At 32.8% G+C, this 21,755-nt stretch overlaps 1 protein-coding gene and 1 non-coding gene across 2 annotated transcripts; both read left to right on the top strand.

The window, feature by feature from the left end:
* Nucleotides 1-17,368: 17,368 nt before the first annotated feature.
* On the top strand, nucleotides 17,369-21,130 carry Smp_161220 (strictosidine synthase-related; the record flags this gene model as incomplete). The annotated part of the gene is made up of 6 exons (XM_018796134.1): nucleotides 17,369-17,591; nucleotides 17,651-17,743; nucleotides 17,800-17,910; nucleotides 17,970-18,132; nucleotides 19,800-20,121; nucleotides 20,665-21,130. 6 exons carry the CDS (start codon nucleotides 17,369-17,371, stop codon nucleotides 20,872-20,874), a joined length of 1,122 nt encoding a protein of 373 aa, XP_018650377.1. The 3' UTR covers nucleotides 20,875-21,130.
* Nucleotides 18,298-18,364, top strand: Smp_tRNA_01079_Gln_TTG.1.1. Its single transcript has one exon. It is a non-coding gene (tRNA).
* Nucleotides 21,131-21,755: the final 625 nt, after the last annotated feature.

The following is a 21,755-nucleotide window of genomic DNA, read 5'->3' as shown; positions in this document are numbered from 1 at the left end:
GGTCGTATTTAATCTGAATAATTAAGATATCAACTATTTTACTGGTGAAATTTAAATTATCTTTTTCTGAAGATCAATTCAAAATCTAAATCTAAAATCCAAGATAAATTATCATTGAGCATTGAGTAATAATTTCTGTTCAGTAAAATGATGGATCATCAAATTTCATTTCAATATCAAATAGTTCGAATGATATTGATTTATCACCAAAGAAAAACTAAACATAACCGACCACTCACTTAGCTGACTATTTGATACATTTACAAAACAAATGTTCAATTCCCCAATCGTTCCTGTATATTATTCCATATTAGTAATACTAATTATTTTAACCATTTCATAAAAACTTTCGTCTAAATTAATGCGAATAGTTTCACAGTATTTGGGCGCTACTTTGTCTGTAAAACGTATTTTTAAATGCCATACAACTAACATTTACATACTGTCTACATAATGCAGACAAATTATCTATGGTATGTATAAACTAACATTGTTTTTCTAGACTATATATGCTTGTGAATGAAATGTTAAACTATCATTAATTGTACGATTTATTATGTCAGGCTATATTTCGAAAGATAACGAAATGGTTAAAGTGTGAGAACACATTGTAGTATTAGATTGTATAGTTTAGTTTTTTTTAATTAACAATTTTATGCAACCTACGGTAGGATAGTGTACATTTTTTAGGATGATTATCTCTTGTGTATTTAGACTGGAATGTTTTATCTAATAAAATATGAAATGGATCGAAAATTCACTCATATTAATCACTTTGTTAGCAGAATAAAATTAATAATATCTATTCGGACCAAACTGTTTATTCTGGTTAGCGTTTTTTGACGAGGTTGTTTTCTATGTGGTAAAGTTGTAGACCGCATGCCCAACCCTGCTCCATTACCCAGGTTTGAAACCGGCAGTGACCCTAGGAACGTTACAGGTGTAGTGGATCATCATCGATAAACAAGAAGGATCTGATGCAGACGTGAAGGTAAGGATTGGCATAACAAGAGCAGCATTCCTACAGTTAAACAACATATGGAACTCAAAACAATTGTATGCTAGCCAACATCAAAGTGAAAATCTTCAATACGAACGTCAAGACAATTCTACTGTATGGAGCTGAAAATTGGTGAACTATCACAACTATCATTGAAAAACTACAAGTATTTATAAACAATTGCATACACAAGACACTTGATGTCCGTTGATCGGATACCATCAACAACAGCCTATTGTGGGAGAAAATTAGGAAAAGACGTTGGAAGTGGATAGGATACACATTGAGGAAATCACCAAACTGTATCATGAGGCAAGCGGTGCGTTGGAATCTTGAAGGGAGACGGAAAATAGGAAGATCAAGAAATACATTGCGTCGAGAATTGGAAGGAGATATGAGAAGGATGAATAACAACTGTAAGGAACTGGGAAGGATTGTCCATGACAGAGTTGGATGGTGAATGCCTGTGTGCGGCCTATGTTCCTCCTTGAGAGGTAAGTAGGAGTCAAGTAAGTAAAAAGTAATTGTGACCAAATAAGTAAAATGTTATGAGCTCTGTATCTTATCATTGTTACTTTTCTAGTATATATTGTAAATTTAATGTGTAAAAGTACATCATCTGTAGTCTTACCAATGCGTTTATATACCATGTGATTGACATTTTGCAAGCGAAACACATTATACTAGGACTAGAAACATCACAACCTGTGAACTAAAAATAAAACAGATTAGCGTGTTTAGAATAGAGAAATTTCTTTCATCATTTCAGTGTCTAGTATATAGGTTAGTTGTATAGTTTTCAACGGGTTGTCATTCATTAGGTTAAAATAAGAGTATACAGTTGGACCCTAATATTATCATTAATCAAAATGCTGATTTTCAGATTTCGGTCTTATTCAGCTTATTTTTGATATAGATCTAGAAAACAGAATTTGTTTCAATGTGACAACTTACTAAATAGTTACTCATACAATGACTTTCGAGTTATTAAAGGTTCCACTTAATTTCATGTATTCACCATAGTGATTCCGTTGAGTTATCATTTTCGGATAACAAGACTATATCAAAAATCTGATATGAAGTATGTTAGGAATAGATATCCTTCAGCAAACCAATTAAACAGTCCTCATGTATTAAGTACAAAGATCACCAAAAATAAAGTGTTTGTGGTTGTACTATATGCACTGATTTCGCGATCGACCTTATGGATGGGCGGATTGGTGCACGGATCAATCAGAGCATGAATCGTCGAGTGGTGTTATGCGGCTTGAATCGACAGTCCGTAAGATAGACAAACAAACAATCAAACCAACAGAAATCGCACATGGATTAAAACTCAATATTAATCATGTGAATAAGTGCAAACTACATAATAGGATTAAAAATAACACAATAGTCACACGAGTTTCGTACCTTATACCTGTTTAAACTAGCGTGAACTTGAATAGGTATATGTCCGCAATGATCCACGAGAATAACGTGACTCTATTGTAGATTATGTAATTTTAAGCTGTTTGTATATTGATTAGTTGAAAGTGATAAGAAATACCCATTCTGTAAATACTACTTTTAGCTTCAGTATTAGTAGTCATATAATTATGTTCTACTTACTAGTATTAGATGAATATGGTATCATACACATATGGAATTGTTAAACAGTCAAATTCTGAAAACGCCTATGCCAAAATGAACTACGATGAGGGTAAATTTCAGTTAGCTGTGAGTACAGCTCATTCAAATTAAACACTTCTCGAATGTTTTGTCGTTTACGTGATCCTATATGGTATGACTAGACAAAATTCTGGAGATTAATTATTATGTTATTGGTAATCATTAGTTTATCAAGCTATGTTTGGTGTTTAGATCCGGGTTACCTGAAATTCTAGAGAAAGGTTTATATACTTTTGACGACAATAACTTCAAAAACTACTCTTCCCTATAAATGCAGACCATTAGGTACCGTTAGATTTCTTGCCGACTGGTTCAATCAGTCCAGAATGTTACCAACCATTTTAAATCACTTGGGCTATTGATTATTCTGCAGACTGTGTGTGGATATCATCAACTATCGTCTACCTCGACGCATAACCATTTGTAGAGTGTGATTAAGCTAGAAGTACATTGAAGGTACTATAACCTTTAATCAGCCGTTGGACGACTTATGTGATATGGCCCAGAAATTGTCACAGTGGCACAAATAGATTCACTCTTTATATCCTCTTAGATCTTGAGCCCCAATATTATTTCGCACCAACATCCCATTATTGAAAACCATATTCCCCAAAGTTTGATCTTTTGCATTATAATTCATCATACTATCATTTTGACTCCCTTGCTATTCGTCATGTTAATTTCATCCCGACATATTGATGTGGTATGGGATTTCAGGCAGACTTTCATTTGTGCGGTTAAACATTTTGTAGTTCTTATGAGTTAAAAAAGTCGGGATCTTTACCATAACAGCATAACTAGTCACTAGGATAATTTGAACGTCATTTTAATTTGAAAACACCATTACTATTGTTATACTTAATAATGGAAACTAGATATAATTTACTCGACTTTGTTCCCCCTTTCCACAATTAACAAAATAATACTATTCACTTTAAGGTTCAGATGTCTGTGTGTAGAAATTAACATATACAAAGACTTTTGAGGACTTGGAACAGCTACTGAGTCCTGATAGCTAAGTGAATAACGCGATGGTGTTTGAACCGAACGGTACTGGGTTGGAGTCCCAGAGTGAACATCAACTCTGAGATGCAGGTACACCCAGCTGACGGGTCCCAAAAAGGACGAAACGCGCGTCAAACTGGATTTCACTGCTAGCCACTATCCATCATTGCTTATAAAACTTGTGACTTCAAGCAATATCGAGGCAGTCCGCACAGGATGCACATATGCCAACAAGAGACTGACCAGTTACAGTCCTAAATAACGATGGGAGGATACAAGTAAATAACACCAAGTGAGTATATATATATATATATATATATATATATATATATATCATTAGAATAAATTATACTGAATGCTTCACTGGTACTGTTTGCACTATGCCTCATGCCGATCAGAATGGGCTTGATGTTAAGACAAGAGTCATCTCCCAACTTATCATTCATTATAACACTCAATTAGTATCTAAAACATATTTAAACATCAGTATATTATAGAGTCAAATATCTTTGAACATCACTTTTCACACTTTTATTCCAAGTTTAAAGAAATACAACCTTTAGCTAGTACACAAAATCAATGGTCGAATGATGCAAAATAGGAAGCGTTTCTTTAAAAGTGCTTACAAGTTTTTATTGAACAACAACTGAAATTGACTTTTAAAAAACTTCATTTTTTTCAGTTACATTTCTGCAATCCTACAAAATAGTAATAAAACTATAATTTTCTTTTGCCAAACAAATTTTCTTTCTTAATAATAAAATATCAGTTTTTAAATTGATTAATTTTGTACCATACACTTATTTGAATGATACTATGATATTTTTTATATATAGTTGAAATCATGAGTTAATTGAAGTTAGACCACCAAGGAATACCTGAAAGCACTGGACGGCCCTTTCGTCCTATTGTAGGACTCCTCACCAGTGCGCACCCACGACCTTGCCTCGCGAAATCCGAACTCAGGACCTATCAGTCTCGCGTGTGAGCACTTAACCACTAGACCACTGAGCCGGCATCCAACGGTGTTAATGTCTAACTTCAACCAATCCACGAAGTTAAGCAACCATTTCACCAATGTCTTCAGTGAGTTGATATCTCACAACAGATCTGGTCGAACTCCACTGGTTACTGTTTCTCACTAGAACTCCAGGAAATACCTCATAGAGCCAGTCACTAGTGAGCATATGATATAACAACTGTCTAGTCTTCAAAGTAAATCATCTTATTACTTAAGTCAAAAAAAGATCCATTTTATATGATGTAATTCAAGACAAATAATATGATAAGAAAAATTCGTAACATTCGACTAAATCTATGATTATAGTCATGTATCATTTTTTCTACTTATATGTACTTTATTATTATTATTATTTATGTATAATTGGCGCCAGTATCTATAATTAGTTAAACAAACGTTAACTAATATAACCAAGTAGCAAATTAAACGAATAGTTTGGTTGTAAGTTTAATTTCTTAACTGATATTATAACGTGTATAGATGGTTAGTATGCTATTCAACAGTCTGTTGATTTTTACTTAATTCAATAAATGTGAATTAAGATGTTACCGGTTTTGTTTTTTTGTTGGGTAACAGTGGGTTTCACCACTTCGGTTTTGTTCTCTTTGAGACTCACCAATTGAATGATGTTTCATTATAATTTGTATCGCTGATCATAAAGAGACTATCCATGTTAGTATCATTTGCTTTGAAAGTCGGTGTTACCTTCTAAATTACGGAATAATTTTATCTAACGAGTTTCAGCTAGGATTTAAGAGAGCAGTTTTATTGCTAGTTTATGGAAAACCCTATTTCTTAGTGAAATTATGCTTATTACTTCCAAATTTTTAAAAACAAAATTGTCACTGGTAATATTCGGCCATCTCCATAGAGAAACGTTTCTCACCGGCTGCGTTGGATTATTGTTTCACAGTTTTTCAAAATCATTCCACTTAAAAATATTAGGCTTTAACTGAACAATCTAAAGGTGACACGTGAACAACCTGGTTTTATTCTTATAGGAGGTTGCGGGTAGGCACTACCGAAGATTTTTATAAATAGGACGAAATAAATGTTCAATGATGCCTGGCATTTTTACTTGCTCTTCGATTAATGTTAATCCATATCGAAAAATCTCTTTAGATTTTTCAGTCGCCTAATCTTCAGTTACCATTAGATCAATTTTTGCCTGTGTCATAGAAATGCTAGGTTTATTCATAATCTTCAAATTACCGAATGTTTAAGGAACTTTATCTTCCTAAGATTTGTTCAAAATTATATTAAACCCTGATAAAAGTGAAAGATATTATTAATTTTTATCTCATTCACTTGGTGATTATGCATAAACCATACTATAACTGCGATGAATAATCATACTACACGGTCGCCTAAACCGAAGTAAATGAAGCGGAGATTAAGTCTACCACTTGTCGGATTAAAGTCGAAAGCCTAGTGATCAAGGCATTCGACTTTTAGTCAATGGGGCTCACACCCGAAACCCTCTCCACTTCAGTTTGAGCAACGAGGCATTATCATCATCCCTTATACTTTGGTTCCAATCATTATTGATATTTGTTTGTTTCAGTTAGTATGTCGTTTATTTTTTGTTTTGATAATGGATCATAGAAGTTAAACTAATGCCTAGTTTTAAATGAGTTTACAAATCTGAAGGGATGTTTCACAAGTAGCTAATCTGAATTAATAATAAGAGATCTATGATTGTTCCCGTTTACAATATGAGTGAGGCTACAAGCACAGTTTTCAATAATTGTTGAGTCTTTACATCAATTTCAATACATAGTTATGTTTATTCCATGACACCACTGTTATGCGCTTAAAATAGTAACATTAGTGAAAACAATACGAAGTTGAATGTCATAAAACAGAAAAATATTTTTCAGGATCCAACATCTAAATAATTAGCGAAAATAATAAAATACTATACAGTGCAAGTGAGTAAATAAGTAGTATTTTTATTTACCCGATTCCCTAAAAAATAGTATAAGTATACCATTTTACTAAGTACTGATTTTTATCACCTAGTGATAACAATAATCATCATAATTACAGAATATACACTATTTCACAGGTACAATCAGGTTGATACAAATGGAAGCAAAATTTGAAAGAAGTAATGGTACATTACTTGAAACTACTTTGATTCATGATTGATGTTAATTTAATAATTGTCATAGGGTTGTTACTAATATGAAGAATGTCATCAATGTAAAATGTGTAATCAAGGATGGTAACATTTTATGGTACAACATTGTTAACAGAGTGCACACTGTAATAGTCGTCAATCCTGTAAGTACATTGTTTCATTTCATAAGTACACTAAGCAAGTGACATAGCTTTGATATTCTAAACGTTTCGGAAGTATATATTTAGCATAGGTTACTGTGGTGAACAAAACACGACTGGGAACAATCAAATATATGTAGGCATAAATTACAGACTATCTCACTAAATTTTGATAACCATACAGTGAACAGTGAATTTGCAAATTAACAATCAACTGTCTCGATCTTCACTGTTCCTTCTGCAAATATTGGTCCGTCCTCTCTGATTTCATTGTTCATGCATTTTCATACCAAATGCGCTTAGTTCCTGTTCTTGCCTTATCGGTTATCTGCCAAAATACATTCTATGTCTGACCATCACCATAAACTACTTATATGGATATAAGTAGACCACGCCACAGTACAACACACAATAACCCATCATTTCCTTAATCAAAGGCATGAGGTTAAAAAAACTTATGATAGTTAGCGAATTATTTCATAAAACACTATAAAAAACTATAAAATTATTGATCATTTATTTTACTTTTGTTTTTCGAAAGTCACTTTTAAAAACAAAATGTTGGCGCCTATTCAAAAAAAAGAAGCCTTAGTCCAGATGTACAATTATTTTATGACTTTCATGAAATAAAAAAACAAGGTTAACTTGTGCTTTCATGAATTGGACATTGTTTTCTTCTTTTCTTTTTATTTATCAAAAAATTGTGATATTTCTTAGAAAATACAAATGGATTTATTTAATAACTGGACAGATTTATTAAATCAAATGGAAAATCCTAAAATTGGTTTATCTACCTATAGTCATTGTTTAAATAGAGAGATTGATTATATTGAGGTTAGTATTAGATGTTTTAGAAGTATGCTTTAGAAGAAACTGAAAAATTGAAGATTTCATTCATAGACTCTAATCAATAGCGGTCGAAACGGCAGTCCAATGCTTCAATGATTTCCATGGTGGTCTAGCTTCAATTGACTCATGATTTCAACTAGGAAAATTGCTGAAATCTCCACAAAACCCCTTGTGATTGTAATCAATAATTAATTAGTGGGGTAGTGATATGACAGACTTGTGATGTGAACATATAACATTTAATTTTGTATAGGAAATGCAGTTTGGTGGTTCGAAACCATAACTAAACACATATATCTGTATCTGCCCTGCTTACAGTCAATTACTTGATAGTTTCAGTTCATGATGTAACTATTTTTGAAGTTATCAAAAATAGAATCATTTTATATAGTTGAAATCATGAGTTAATTGAAGTTAGACCACCAAGGAAAAACTGGAAGCACTTGACGGCCGTTTCGTTCTATTGTGGGACTCCTCACCAGTGCGCACCCACGACCTTGCCTCGCGAAATCCGAACTCAGGACCTATCAGTCTCGCGTGTGAGCACTTAACCACTAGACCACTGAGCCGGCATCCAACGGTGTTAATGTCTAACTTCAACCAATCCACGAAGTTAAGCAACCATTTCACCAATGTCTTCAGTGAGTTGATATCTCACAACAGACCTGGTTGAACTTCACTCGTCAGTCTTAAATATTATGTTTAATATGTTGTTTTCTATTGATATAAAATGAGTTAATTTCATTCAGCAAACGTTTTTCTTCTCGTTTTGTTTAAATTGACAAAACTTTATATCTTGTCAACCAAACAAAATTATCATAATGAAGTTACAGTCTCATAACCATCATAGGTTAATTTACTGTAAGGTCAACTATAAAGTTCAATACTTATGAATTTCATTTAGATATATGGGTGTTTTGTTATGACTAGGTACGAAGTAATCCAAAATGCGTTCAAAACTGTCTAAGAATGATTAAAATCATCCAATGTTTAAGCCGATGGAATGTGATTTATGTATATGATATATATGTATGAATTTTTCAACCTAATAATAATTACTAATTACAGTTTAGTTGTACCAGACCAAACTTGGACTTCAACAGATCATTAATTCATATATCATCTGCGTTCAAGTCTCGCATGCATGATCGTGGATGCGCACTGCTGAGGAGTCACATACTAGGACAAAACGGCCGTCCAGTGCTTCAAGGTTTTCGTTGGTGGTCTAGCTTGAATTGACTCATGATTTCTACTATTAAAAGTACTATAATATCCACAAAACCCCTTCTTCACTGAACAAATTGCTTGTAATAAATAATGAAATCTACATTGACTATTTATCTTCTTTCTTAAATATGACCTCATCAATTTTTGTTCACTCATAACAAGTAGCCATATCAGTGACTTTTTCCAGATACCACAGCATTTTAGTGAGGTTAACCATTTAAAAATATCATTGTTATCTGATAATAATCATATCTCTAACATCTTTGAAATATAGTCATATAATATATGACAATCTATGTTTATTCAGGGACGTTTCTTGTCTCAATGAAGTAAAATGTTACTCACTTTTGATTGATCTCACAATATGTATAAATAACTTCAGATATTTGAATATCATTTACCTAGTTCTGTGATATAATTTTCAATACAAATGTCAAGACAGTCCTACTGTATGGGGTGGAAACCTGGAAAACTATGAAAGCCATCATCCAGAAGATACAAGTGTTTATTGTTGTCTACAGTTGTCTACGCAAAATACTTCGGATCCTTGGGCCAGACACTACCAGCAACAACCTACTGTGGGAGAGAACAAACCAGATCTCAGTGGAGGGAGAAATCAGGAAGAAGCGCTTGGAGTGGATAGGACACACATTGAGGAAAGCAGCCAACTGCGTCACACGTCGAGCCCCCACATGGAATCCTCAAGGCCAAAGGAGAAGAGGAAGAACAAAGAACACATTACACCGAGAAATAGAGACAGACATGAGTGGAATGAACAAAAACTGGATAGAACTAGAAAGGAAGGCCCAGGACAGAGTGGGTTGAAGAATGCTGGTCGGCGGCCTATTCTTCATTGGGAGTAACAGGCGTAAGTAAGTAAGTTCTGTGATATGTAGTCGATAAATTGTAACCGACAAAGATTACCGTCATCCAATAATCTGTAAAATTTGTAAATATTATCAGTCAATGTGCACTATAAGGTGTATACCAATCTTTGCAAAATTATTTAATCAAGTAATACTGGTCTTAACATGCAAGATAGTTTTTTCTATTCATCAAACTGTATTTATATTTTCAAGAAATTATACTGTGCTTTTAAAAAAAACAGAATTTATCATATAAACAAAATACAATTTTTTGTGTATGTAGGCATGAAACCTCGTTTTAAGACATTTACCTAGTAACTTCAAACAATTTATCACACTGATTTTCAGCTGAACAAGCTTACCAAATTGTAAAAATCATTCAGTTCAAAAACTTTAGTGTAATTAAATGCGGTATACTAACACAGAGTTTTAATTTTAGGACTCTTTTCTAATGTATAAACAATTGCTCCCTTAATAGTAATGTAGTGAACAAATCACGACTGGGGACAATCAAATGTATTCAGGCACAAATCACAAGCTATGTCACCAAGATCTAATAACCATACAGTAAACAGTTAATTTGCAAAATAACAATCAATTGTCTCAATCTTCACTGTTTCTTCTGTAAATATCAATCCATCTTGTCTAATTTCATTGTTCATGCATTTTCCTACCAATTGCGCTTCATTTCAGTTCCTTCCTTATCGGTTTTCTGCCAAAATACATTCTATGTCTGACCACCACAATATACTACTTATGAGGATATAAGTAGACCACACCACAGTATAAATAAATTTTTATAGTTTTTTTGCTAGTCAACATACTTAATTCTGTATTATGTATATAACAATAACAAATGATCAAGCTTTTTACAAGGAAATCCCTTGATAGGAAATTCTATCATAAAATGAATAGAAATCAAATAGCATTAAGAAGCTGTTTATCACGTATTTGTAATTTTTCACTAGCCCAAAGCCCACCATCGAATCCATCTAAAATTATTTAGGTCTGTAGGGCCAGTGAAATGTTACTGAGACCGAGACAAATCATCCGGCAGCTGGGTAACTGAATATCGAACAGATCATCGATCCATGTCAAAGTCAAGGACAACCAACGTGCATCAGTTAATCGTATGCCATGGACTGGTCCATGAACTGGTGATCTCACTATCTTCTCTGTACTCATTCCTACCAATATATTTCCATGATAACATTCTTTCTGTTACACAGTCTTCAAAGCAGCCATAAATACTTTGATACGTCGAAAGGGTAATCCATGTGAGATGCTGACCACCAGGTGTGACTTCGAAGTTAGCTTATTCGTCACATAATCCCCGTCTAACTCGAGTAGGTCCCCAATCATTCAGTATAGATCACCTAGTTGGTGATTCACAGGTCTCACACTAAAAAGATACAAATGATAGACATTCTCCGTTGCCTGATACTTTTACAGTTAATTTTCAAAGATATAATTCATCAAAGACTTGAGAACCATTAGAAAGTAGAGCATATCGGGCACCTATCTTATCTTTCAACAGGTCGCCTCAATACTGGTAACCTATGATTATAAAACTTTTTGGAAGCAAGACCTTCAGGTTTTGCGTCATACTTCTAGATCAATAGGTTGATACAGAGTAATAAATATTTCGAACTTAAGTCAACACTCAACATGGAGTGATTGCTTCGAAAACGTTATGGAAATGCAGAACGTTTGAAAATCAAGAGTTTACTTCGTGGGGATCTGTGATTTATTGTGAAGCAATAAGTTATCCTTTTTTGCCAGTTAGAGAGTGAATCTGTTGCGGGGCTAATTAGTTATGAATCATTTATATTCTCGTGAAACCTTCCACTCACACGTTCTTGGAACCACCTACATATAAAACATTTAAGAATGAAATTTTGGATTCCTTTTATTCCCTATCTTTTTGTTTCAACTTATTGAAATTGTTGATTTCAAACTCTATTTACTTGTTATAACTACAACTCGATGTGGTAGTCTTTAAATCATTTTATCTTAGCTATATGACAGATAAAGCTTTGTTTAGTCATTATATTAATATTTAAATTTCGATTTTCAGACAAGTCATTGCTACTAAGCGCTAATAAGACAGATTACGAACTTCAAAGCAGGTAATAAGGCGTATTTATTCAACAAATCAATTAGAGTACGTTTGAAACAATATCAAAGAGTAATTTTACATTATCTGTTGGCTCTAAATATCATTGAAGTTCATAATACTTGAATAAAAATAACGCCGAAATTCGAAGCTCTATACTTCCGACTTATTACATTTGATAACAAAGCATAATTTTTATAATTGTCCCATGCGTTACTAACTAATTAACCTTAGCACAGTCTAAATCCGTTTCATTACAAATTAAATGTTTTACACTTATCATATATTAAGGTGTAGTGACCTGTTTTTCTCGACGAGAACACGATTGGAATAATGGAAACAATTATTATTATAACCAATTGCACAAGTGATTGTTTTACCGTACTCGTTGTTGTTTAACTGTATCAAAGTCAATTCCCTCTTGTTGGTTTGAACTTTCTTACGCTGTGCTCTTATTGCCTGTAATCTTTGGCACGTCTCGGTATTCATTCGATACCACGAGATTGCCAATAAATATACTCTATCTGGAACAGTTACAGCCTTCTGGTTTGCGAGTTATCAAAAGGACCAAGTCGTTTTTGGTCGCGTAATCTCATTGTAGTGGTGATCATTGTCAAACGCGACTCGACGCCATCTAAAAAATAGATACAAATGAATAAGTGACTCTGTAACACATCTGTTTAGTATTGAAATGTTCTGTTTTCATATTGTAGTTACTGATTATATATAATCTAATTATGCATCTGTTCATTTTTAGAAGGTATAAACTATCTAACATTTAATCCTATGTAACTTACTTTTCCCTTTATGTCACATTAATGAAAGAAATGTGGTTTAATGTCATTAGTGACTTATTTAAATTTATCCTATAGAAATCATGATAAAAACTATCTACGGCTCATACTCGAATACACTAAGATTCAAATTCATCACAGTAAAACTTTCAGAAAAAAATATCCTACTCAATTGGCGAACAGTACAACAATGTACAACATACAAAATCGCAAATTTATTTTACTATTTCGAAACTGACTACTGTAATCTTTATAAGTATTAACTTAACACTGTAGAAAACTTTAAGCATAGTGGAATAAAAAGAACATGATTGAAAATATTAGGAAGTCTACAAACTTGATTCTTTTACAAAATATTTTGGGATGATTACCAAAGGAAATTTCATAACATTTACTGTCAATAATCCACATTACCACGGTAAGATGCAACTAACAAGGCAAATCCCTTGGAGTAGAGATAATAATATTATCTGTGATAGCAAAAGAAACGGTCGAGTATAGGAAAAAAGAAAAATAGGACTTTGTTACTTACGAATTAACATAAGATAAACGGTGAGTTCATCCACTTCATTGATAAAGATTCAAAGCCATATCACCCGAATTCTTCAACCGCTGGTTATGATAATCACCAGACCTCAACCCTGTAGTCTAATTATCCCTACATGGCTCAGTGTAATAGTGATTGTCTTCATGTACTGTTACTATTTCATGTTTTGCTAACCACTAACGTCCTTCCAACCCACTTTTTCAACAGACAACATTGTTCCTCATGCTAGGCGAATATCAATAACACTTAACACATGTCTCAACAACTCAGTTAGTGAAGATTCACTACCTCTTCAATCGATTTGTCATATTTACATGGCACTCTGTGCCGAATTTCAGAACCTCCCACTCAGCGGTCCCAAAGTATACTGGCGATGCTTCGAAGACACAAATAACCGAATACTAGTAATCTACGAATGTAATCTATTCATAATGGTCATAATTGACAACTGTGAAATAAAACTGCTGTTATTTACTCATCCTTTGTTTGGTAGACGGATATTTCGTCTACGCTACAAGTGATGCAAGTTGACAAAAGTCAAGTGAGCTGTCTGAATGAGTTCAGAGATTTGGTTAGACATAGACCCTCTAGGTCTGAGTTATCATATCTTAGACTTAATCAATGAATTAAATGCTGATATATGGAAATCATAACTTAAATGAAATCCTTACTTAGTGGAATAGAATGTTCGATCTCAATGATACTTAAATAATCCGAATGATGTAAGTAACGTTACAGTCATACACCAACTTACAACCAGAAATTTCCATGATTAACCTGAGTTTTTTTGTTGAACAAATTAATCTGTTTAGACGTCATGCCAGAGAACTAAACTATACTTTGAAATTCTCGAGGCATACATAGAAGTAATATCTTCAAAAGCATATTCAAACTAAACTGAAATCGATGAAGTACTGTATTCAGTATTTTAAATACAGGTAGGCTAGTAGATAATGCGAGGAAATGTTACTTATCATTTATTCATGAATTTTGCACTTATATGTTGTGTGTTGTATTCCCTTGACTCATCATACATCCTATAAGTGTGTAAACACTAAACATTCTCAACAAGTTGATTTCATCATTTCCAGTCAACTAATAAACAAACCATGTCGATAGATCTTTTAGAAATCTTGCCATTTAAAGATAGCGAGCGTACACAATACACATACATTTAATAAGAGAAACAATAGACAGAAATAACACCAGCCTCAGATTATAACAACTTGGAAATTGAAACTTGAAGCAGATAGTTTAACCCGCTACACTCTGTCTTAAACAACATGATCATACCTTCTACTAATCTATTTAACTGAATCAAACTTCATAACACACTGATGAATAAAAGGAGAGTTTTCTTTCCAATATATTGTCATCGAAATATATGGTTATAAGAAAAGGTTATTGCTTAAAATAACAGTTACATTTCAGGTAGATACAGTCTTGTATAGAGAATCTAGAGTTTTAAGTTAGAAAAATAATCTAACTAATGTTAGTAAACAGTGAAAGCTCAAAGTAGTTCGTAGATCAATTTGGAAGACTGTATTTCTAGTTAAAATCAATAAAGCAGATGCAATTTAATAGAAAATTATTTGTTCACTGGAGCATTAAGTAATCTAAGAAACGTTAAAAGTGAAGCAGTAAAAGGAAAAAATAAAGGTGAATTACTTGAACTAACGACTTCCCATTGTATCTGTCAGTTTAACTTCTTAACAGTACATTGCAGTGCTTGGAGTTTTAAGAATTTACCTTCCCACTCTTATCAATATCACTTATTATGTCTCGATAAAGTCACATTTAACTTTAGTTATTTCGAAAAAATATGTGTGTATTGATCAGTTGTCTACTGTAGTAAAAATAATGTAAAGAAATTGTGCGGTGACGAAATCCCACAAAATGATCATGTTATAGTATTCACAGGAACGAAATTATATTCCGAATAACAAGGACAGATGGAAGTAAGAAACTCAATAAGAAATACGTTAGTATATTTATAGTTTTTACGCGAGGAGATTCTAGAGTGTTCTCCAAGTATCGACTAGCGCTGATTGGATAAAATTTGACCAGTCAGCATGCGCCAACGCAATCGTACACGAAACATGCTTTATTCAATCTATGTCCCGCTAACAGGTAGATTGTATCTTCTACAAATAACTTGAGCACTTCGACTATATAACTGTTCATTTCAATTACAAAGTAGATATATATTTGATTTAGTGTGGCTGACTTACTTATTCCCCTCCTCATCAAATATCTTCACAACTGAAATTTATCATGATTACATTCGTTTTATTCCAGTTTGAATATCCATTGTGCTGGTCAGTTTTAAAAGCATATCAGAATTAACCCCAACTATTATTTTATTACTCTCTTACCAATGTTTTTAAACATCATAAAGATGCATCGTTAAAGTAAAGTTGAAAACTATTTCAATATCCGCAAACCCTCATTAACTTGTCACATTAACTCACAAACATAAATCTAATATCTGTAATATAAAGCTTTATTTCCCAGAAATGTAATTATTATTTTAACCAATAATTTTAGGGATATAACTGTGGAACATCATATGAATTCATTAGAAAAAGAATTCTCCGTTCAATTATCCTTTTCCTATGGATTGTTAGAAGTATTAACTGTCTCACAAATAGCCAACAGACAACTATCTGTACTCAGATCGGTTATCTAAACAATTGCCTAGGGATAGTATGACATTATGGTCTAAAGTGTTAAGAATTTAATGTAGTAGTCCTTAACCCAAACAACATTATTGCCACTGATTTGCCAGATATAATTGTTTACTCTTATATGGAGTCAATTGTTAGAAGTCAATGTACATGCGAAATTCACCCTTAACAATGAAAGCAACTCACTTCTGGATACTCGAGACCATATGATTTAATTTGACCATCAGAGACTTTATATCTCAGTCATTAAGATTATAAGTGGGTTCTGTTAATTTTGAATTATATTTAACTATTGTTCCCTAAGTAATAATTATTTCTAGAAATCAAAAAATCAAGATCAAAAGTCTTATACTAACAGCTGGCTGACCACAAGATAATGACCAATGTAATGTTTGTCTACTTATTTAGTGCTTATCAAATTCTATAAGCCAAGTTACAACGTGGCCAATCGCCTAAATGACTCAACATCACGTTCACTACATCGAGATATATATGATGGGTGAAAGGTAGTGCAAAGGAATCTACACCCCTAAATTTCATAGTGTTTAGTACTTCTTAACAAGGAGTACCTGACATCTCACAGTGAGTGTCATTTCCTTCAAGTTTACTAGCACACATTTCTGATAAGCACTGAGTAGCATGAAACTTGAGTTCAGAGTTTCCTATCAACTACTTTCAACCATCTGACATATCAGAGTTTCCCTCTAGTTGATCACAAATATCATACACTAGATTTATCCTTTCATATAACGTGTAAAACCTAAACAAAATAATTGATCAGAAGGGGTTTGGTGGAGATTTTAGTAATTTTATAGAGTTGAGATCATGCGTCGATTGAAGCTAGACCACCATGGAAAACCTGGAAGCATTGGACGGCCGTTTCGTCCTATTATGGGACTCCTCACCAGTGCGCATCCACGACCCCGCACTCTCGAGAGTCGAATCCAGGACCTACCAGCTCCAATTGACTCATGATCTCAACTCTATAAAACAATTAATCATTTTAAAGAACTATCAAAATACCAATGAAATTATTAAACACTCATTAGCGTTTGATTAAATATAGTCATATGGTCAATAATAATTATGTTTTATTGTGTAAAGCACACTAGAAAATCTATGTTTGTAAAACAAGTTTTAGGTCAGTAAATTCCAGATTAACACAGTAACAGAATTCGACAAAATATTATTGATCATATTTGTAGTTTTTTTTTTGTCAAAGTTACTTTGGTCTATTTATGTATATATATATAGATAGATAGATAGATTGTATGGTTAATAAGTTATAAAGACACTATTCTAATGATAGAGCTGAAAAAACTTGTTTTTAGATCAATAATAGTCATTTGTATTGGATATATACTACATTGTCTTTTGAATACATCAACTAATTCATCATATATTTACCATGTTAAACCATCCATTGAATTGAATGATCAACTTATTATCAATAAAAAATATGGAAATTTAGAAAAAATTGATTTGATAAATTATAATGGTCCTGAAAGTTTAATTTATCATAATGGTAAGTAATGTAACTTTTTTTGGTTTTTGTATTTTCTTAATTGGCAAATCATTCAATAGGTTCATTGTATACTACCGTAATTCAAGGGAAAATATTAAGAATAAATGATTCTGGGATTTATATTCATGCAACACTTGGTTCATTGAATTGCAGTAATTTTTTGTTCTTTTGTATCTTGTTCACTAATATATACCAAAATTTTTTTTAGTTGGTGTACATGAATGTGGTAGACCATTAGGTTTAAAATTGTTCAATAATTCGGAGAATTTCTTGGTTACGGATGCTTATTTAGGTGTATTATCTGTTTCGGTAAAAGATGGTCGGTTCAATAAATAATAATGATAATAATGGTATTGATTATATTTTGGAATCTTTTAGGTAGTGTGAAGAAATTGTTCCCTTTAGATGAAAATTTCAAAGTTACATTTTTTGATGATTCCGTAATTTTACCAAATGGTAGTCTCATTATTACTGAAGCTAGTACAAAAAATACATTACAACATTTATGGACAACAATTTTAGAGGGATTACCTAGTGGAAGGTAATGATAAGTTTTTCATAAATTATTTATATTTCAGTAGTTTAATGCATACCTACTTTTAACTAGTTGAAATTTACTCAGCATTGTTTGTTTGAATATTCAAACAAACAATACTGAGTAAATTTCAACTTCACCCCATTGCACAAGCAAGTGGCTATCGGGACTCAGTGGCCGAGTGGATAACGCGATGGCGTTTGAAGCGAAAGGTACTGGGTTCGAGTCCCAGAGTGAACATCAACTCTGAGATGCAGGTGTTTTTAACTAGGTTTACGATGATACTCTTTTTATGAATTTCATCCTGAAATATGTAAGCATTTAGTAATATTATCAGAAGAGGTTTTCTGGAGATTTAGTATTTTTATAGTTGCGCGAGACTGGTAGGTCCTGGGTTCGAATCTCGCGAGGCGAGGTTGTGGATGAGCACTGCTGAGGAGTCCCACAATAGGACGAAACGGCCGTCCAGTGATTCCAGGTTTTCCATGGCGGTTTAGCTTCATTTGACTCACGCTTGCAACTATGAAAAAACATTTAATACTAATTCATCAGAGCTAGTCAACGGAAACTCATCGACCTAAGTTGTATATTAGTTGGGACTCGTCAAAAAGACGCAACTGAAGTCTCGAGCAGCCAATTTTTCAAAGAGAAAGTCTTACAAAAGGACAGTCGCAAACACTTGTTCAGTAACGGTACTTTTGACTGTAATGCTCGGTGATACAGTTTAAGAAAATGTAGATAGAATCAACTATGTCGAAAATGCAGATATAATGCGATGAGTGCCGACTAACACAAATTACCTGATATTAGACAAGGTATGGAACAAATTCAAATCATCTAGTCTAGTGAACATCTTACAACTTATTGACAAACCTGTTTATCACTAAGATCTAGACAATAAAATACTGTATACTAGTCGATGATCGGTTAGTGTTAATAAAATAAGAAATATTCTATTTGATTTGGTATATTCCGTTTAGTCGTAATAAGCATCTGTTTATAATTGATTTCTTAACTGCAGAAGTTCCCATTGAGTTATAACCAGAAGACAAAAACAAAACATTCAGCGTTTACCAATAAATTTCCTGACAAAAATTAGATCCCTAACTCTCAAGACAGAATCATGTTACACAGTACTAGGCATTGGTAAATGTATCCTTTCAGTCTTCCGTGTTGATTTTTCTAGAGAAATTCAGCACAACTGATTAGTGTTTACTAGACGAAAACTATTTTTAAAAGATTAAGAGAAGTATACAGTTGTATTACAACAGTATTTTGATAATGAGCCAGTTGGATACTTCTTTTCTAAATGCTTAGAATTAAGTCTTTTAATGCTGCTAAATAACAACTAAATAAGTTGGTTTGGATACAATGAAACATTATTCTAATGACCATCGGGAACCAAAATGTTGTATACAAATATCACACTCTTCTTAGTAACGACGATATCACCATTATATTCTGAGAAATAAACCTAAAAATATACAAACTTGCACAAAACAGATATGGATGAAACAATAGACTTCAATAACTGTTAAAGCTATAATAAGATCAGATTAATGTGATGTACTTTAGAACCTTCATGAAATAAAGCTTGGCTACGCCTACCAATTATTTTGTATTTCCGGAACACCAATCCTTATTGATGTGTTTTTTCTCTAAACATTTTTTAGGCTAACAATGGTTGATACACGAACTGGTCAATACAGTCACATAATGGATGGTTTACGCTTTCCCAATGGAATCGAACTTTGTAATGACGGCAAATCCATATTAGTCGTTGAAACAATGAAACTTCGAGTTTTACGAATTCCATTGGACGGAGGTGAAGTGACTGTGTTTAGTGATGGACTACCTGGTTATCCGGATAATATCAAAGCTAGTCCACGTGGTGGTTACTGGGTTCCTGTATCAAATCTTCGTGATGAGCCTCTATCTGTACTTCTACTCAACCATCTACCAGCTTATCCACGTATTCGTCAATTAGCTTCTAGTGTATGGTTATTAATCTTCCTGTATTTCTTGTACTCAATATTTTTCATTCAATTGTCACTACATTTTTGAATTCATTGGCAGCTGAGTAGTAAACCTAGAACAGTGGACGTGGACATTTTCAACATCAACTAACTAATGATATAGTGCTACAATCACACAATATTATTGAGGATGACTGTCTTATTACCAGCAAGGTTGACATTTATCAGTCATAAACTTCCAATAAAACCTACAGAACTCATTTCAGAGAAAATAAACAAAGGTCAAACGATTCTATATCGGTTCTTTAGTAGGAGCAAACTTTGAAGGGTTCCATAATGGGATGGAACAAGTGAGAAATGTCCCCTGGTTTCCACCTGTACCTTAACTGATGTAAATCTGTAGCTAAATCTAATTACAAATTAAACTAGCCTTCACAATACCTTCTAAATGAGTTATGATACATGTAGATCAGAGAATCTAGTGACACATATTTAACTTCTGTGTAATTTCCCACTAAACTTAGTAAGAGTTCAATATTTCATTTTTTCATGTTAACAATAGATTATCTCCATGCTTCCATTCAAACCAACACCAAAAGGAAAATCATCAATGTTAATTCGTTTAGATGAAAATGGACAGATAATTGAAATTTGGAAAGATTTACAAAATGAATTACCGAATGCTTGTGAAGTACTAGAACATGATGATATTTTATACACTGGAAGCTTCTATTTACCTTACATTGGTCGTTTAAAAAGATTATCAAATTAATTTTCATAAAATTTCGAAATTCTTAAATTCCAAAGATGAATACCGTGTAATTTGATGAACATAATTAATTTGTTGTTCTTCATTCAATACGTTGACCTATCTTTAAAACATACATCACTATCTTGATTTCTTATTTTCGTTGTTGTTGGTAGTTTGACTTAGTTGCTTTTTTTAATATTTAGTTATTCTGTACAAATTTTGTAATGTGTAAATTAGTTAATCAATAATAAATGACACAATACCACTTACATTTGTTAAATCAATCAGGTCATCTTTTAATTATCTTCAGAGAGGGGTTTTGTGAATTTTATAGTAATTTAATATTTGAATTCATAAGTCAATCGAAGCTAGACCACGATGGAAAACCTAGAAGCATTGAAGAGAAATTCCAACTTATTATGAAATTATTGAAGTTAGGTAGACTATATTGAAGTTATGGATTTGGGTTTGAATAATTTACCCTGCACAAGGTTTTAGGTGTTTGCTTTGGAAGTGAAAATACTGAATTTTTTCATATAAATTTAATGGGTAACAATTTAAAATGTCAAAGAATAATTTTCTGCATTCACCACATAGAGTCAGTAGTACACTTTTGACTGAAATCATCGCCTATCAATAATGAAGTGAAATTTAGCAGTTGAATTCACACTGTAAGATCCATTTTGAAGGTTTCGTGTGTGAAAATCCCTCCATGCATACATTTGAAACTTTTTCGTAATGGCTTTTTATTTGTACATTATTGTTAATCTTTTTGATGCCATTTGAGATTGTAATGTTTCATTTCATAACAGTTTTAGCATTTTTTTTCTCTTTCGCTTTCACTAAGTTTCTGTGTTTCTTCCTGAACTGTATCCATGTTGTTTTAATTGATATTCAATCTT

Source organism: Schistosoma mansoni, chromosome 2, assembly GCF_000237925.1.
Source record: "Schistosoma mansoni strain Puerto Rico chromosome 2, complete genome".
Lineage (NCBI taxonomy): Eukaryota > Metazoa > Platyhelminthes > Trematoda > Strigeidida > Schistosomatidae > Schistosoma > Schistosoma mansoni.
The sequence above is the reverse complement of the archived record's forward strand: the minus strand, read 5'-3'. Positions and strand labels throughout refer to the sequence as shown.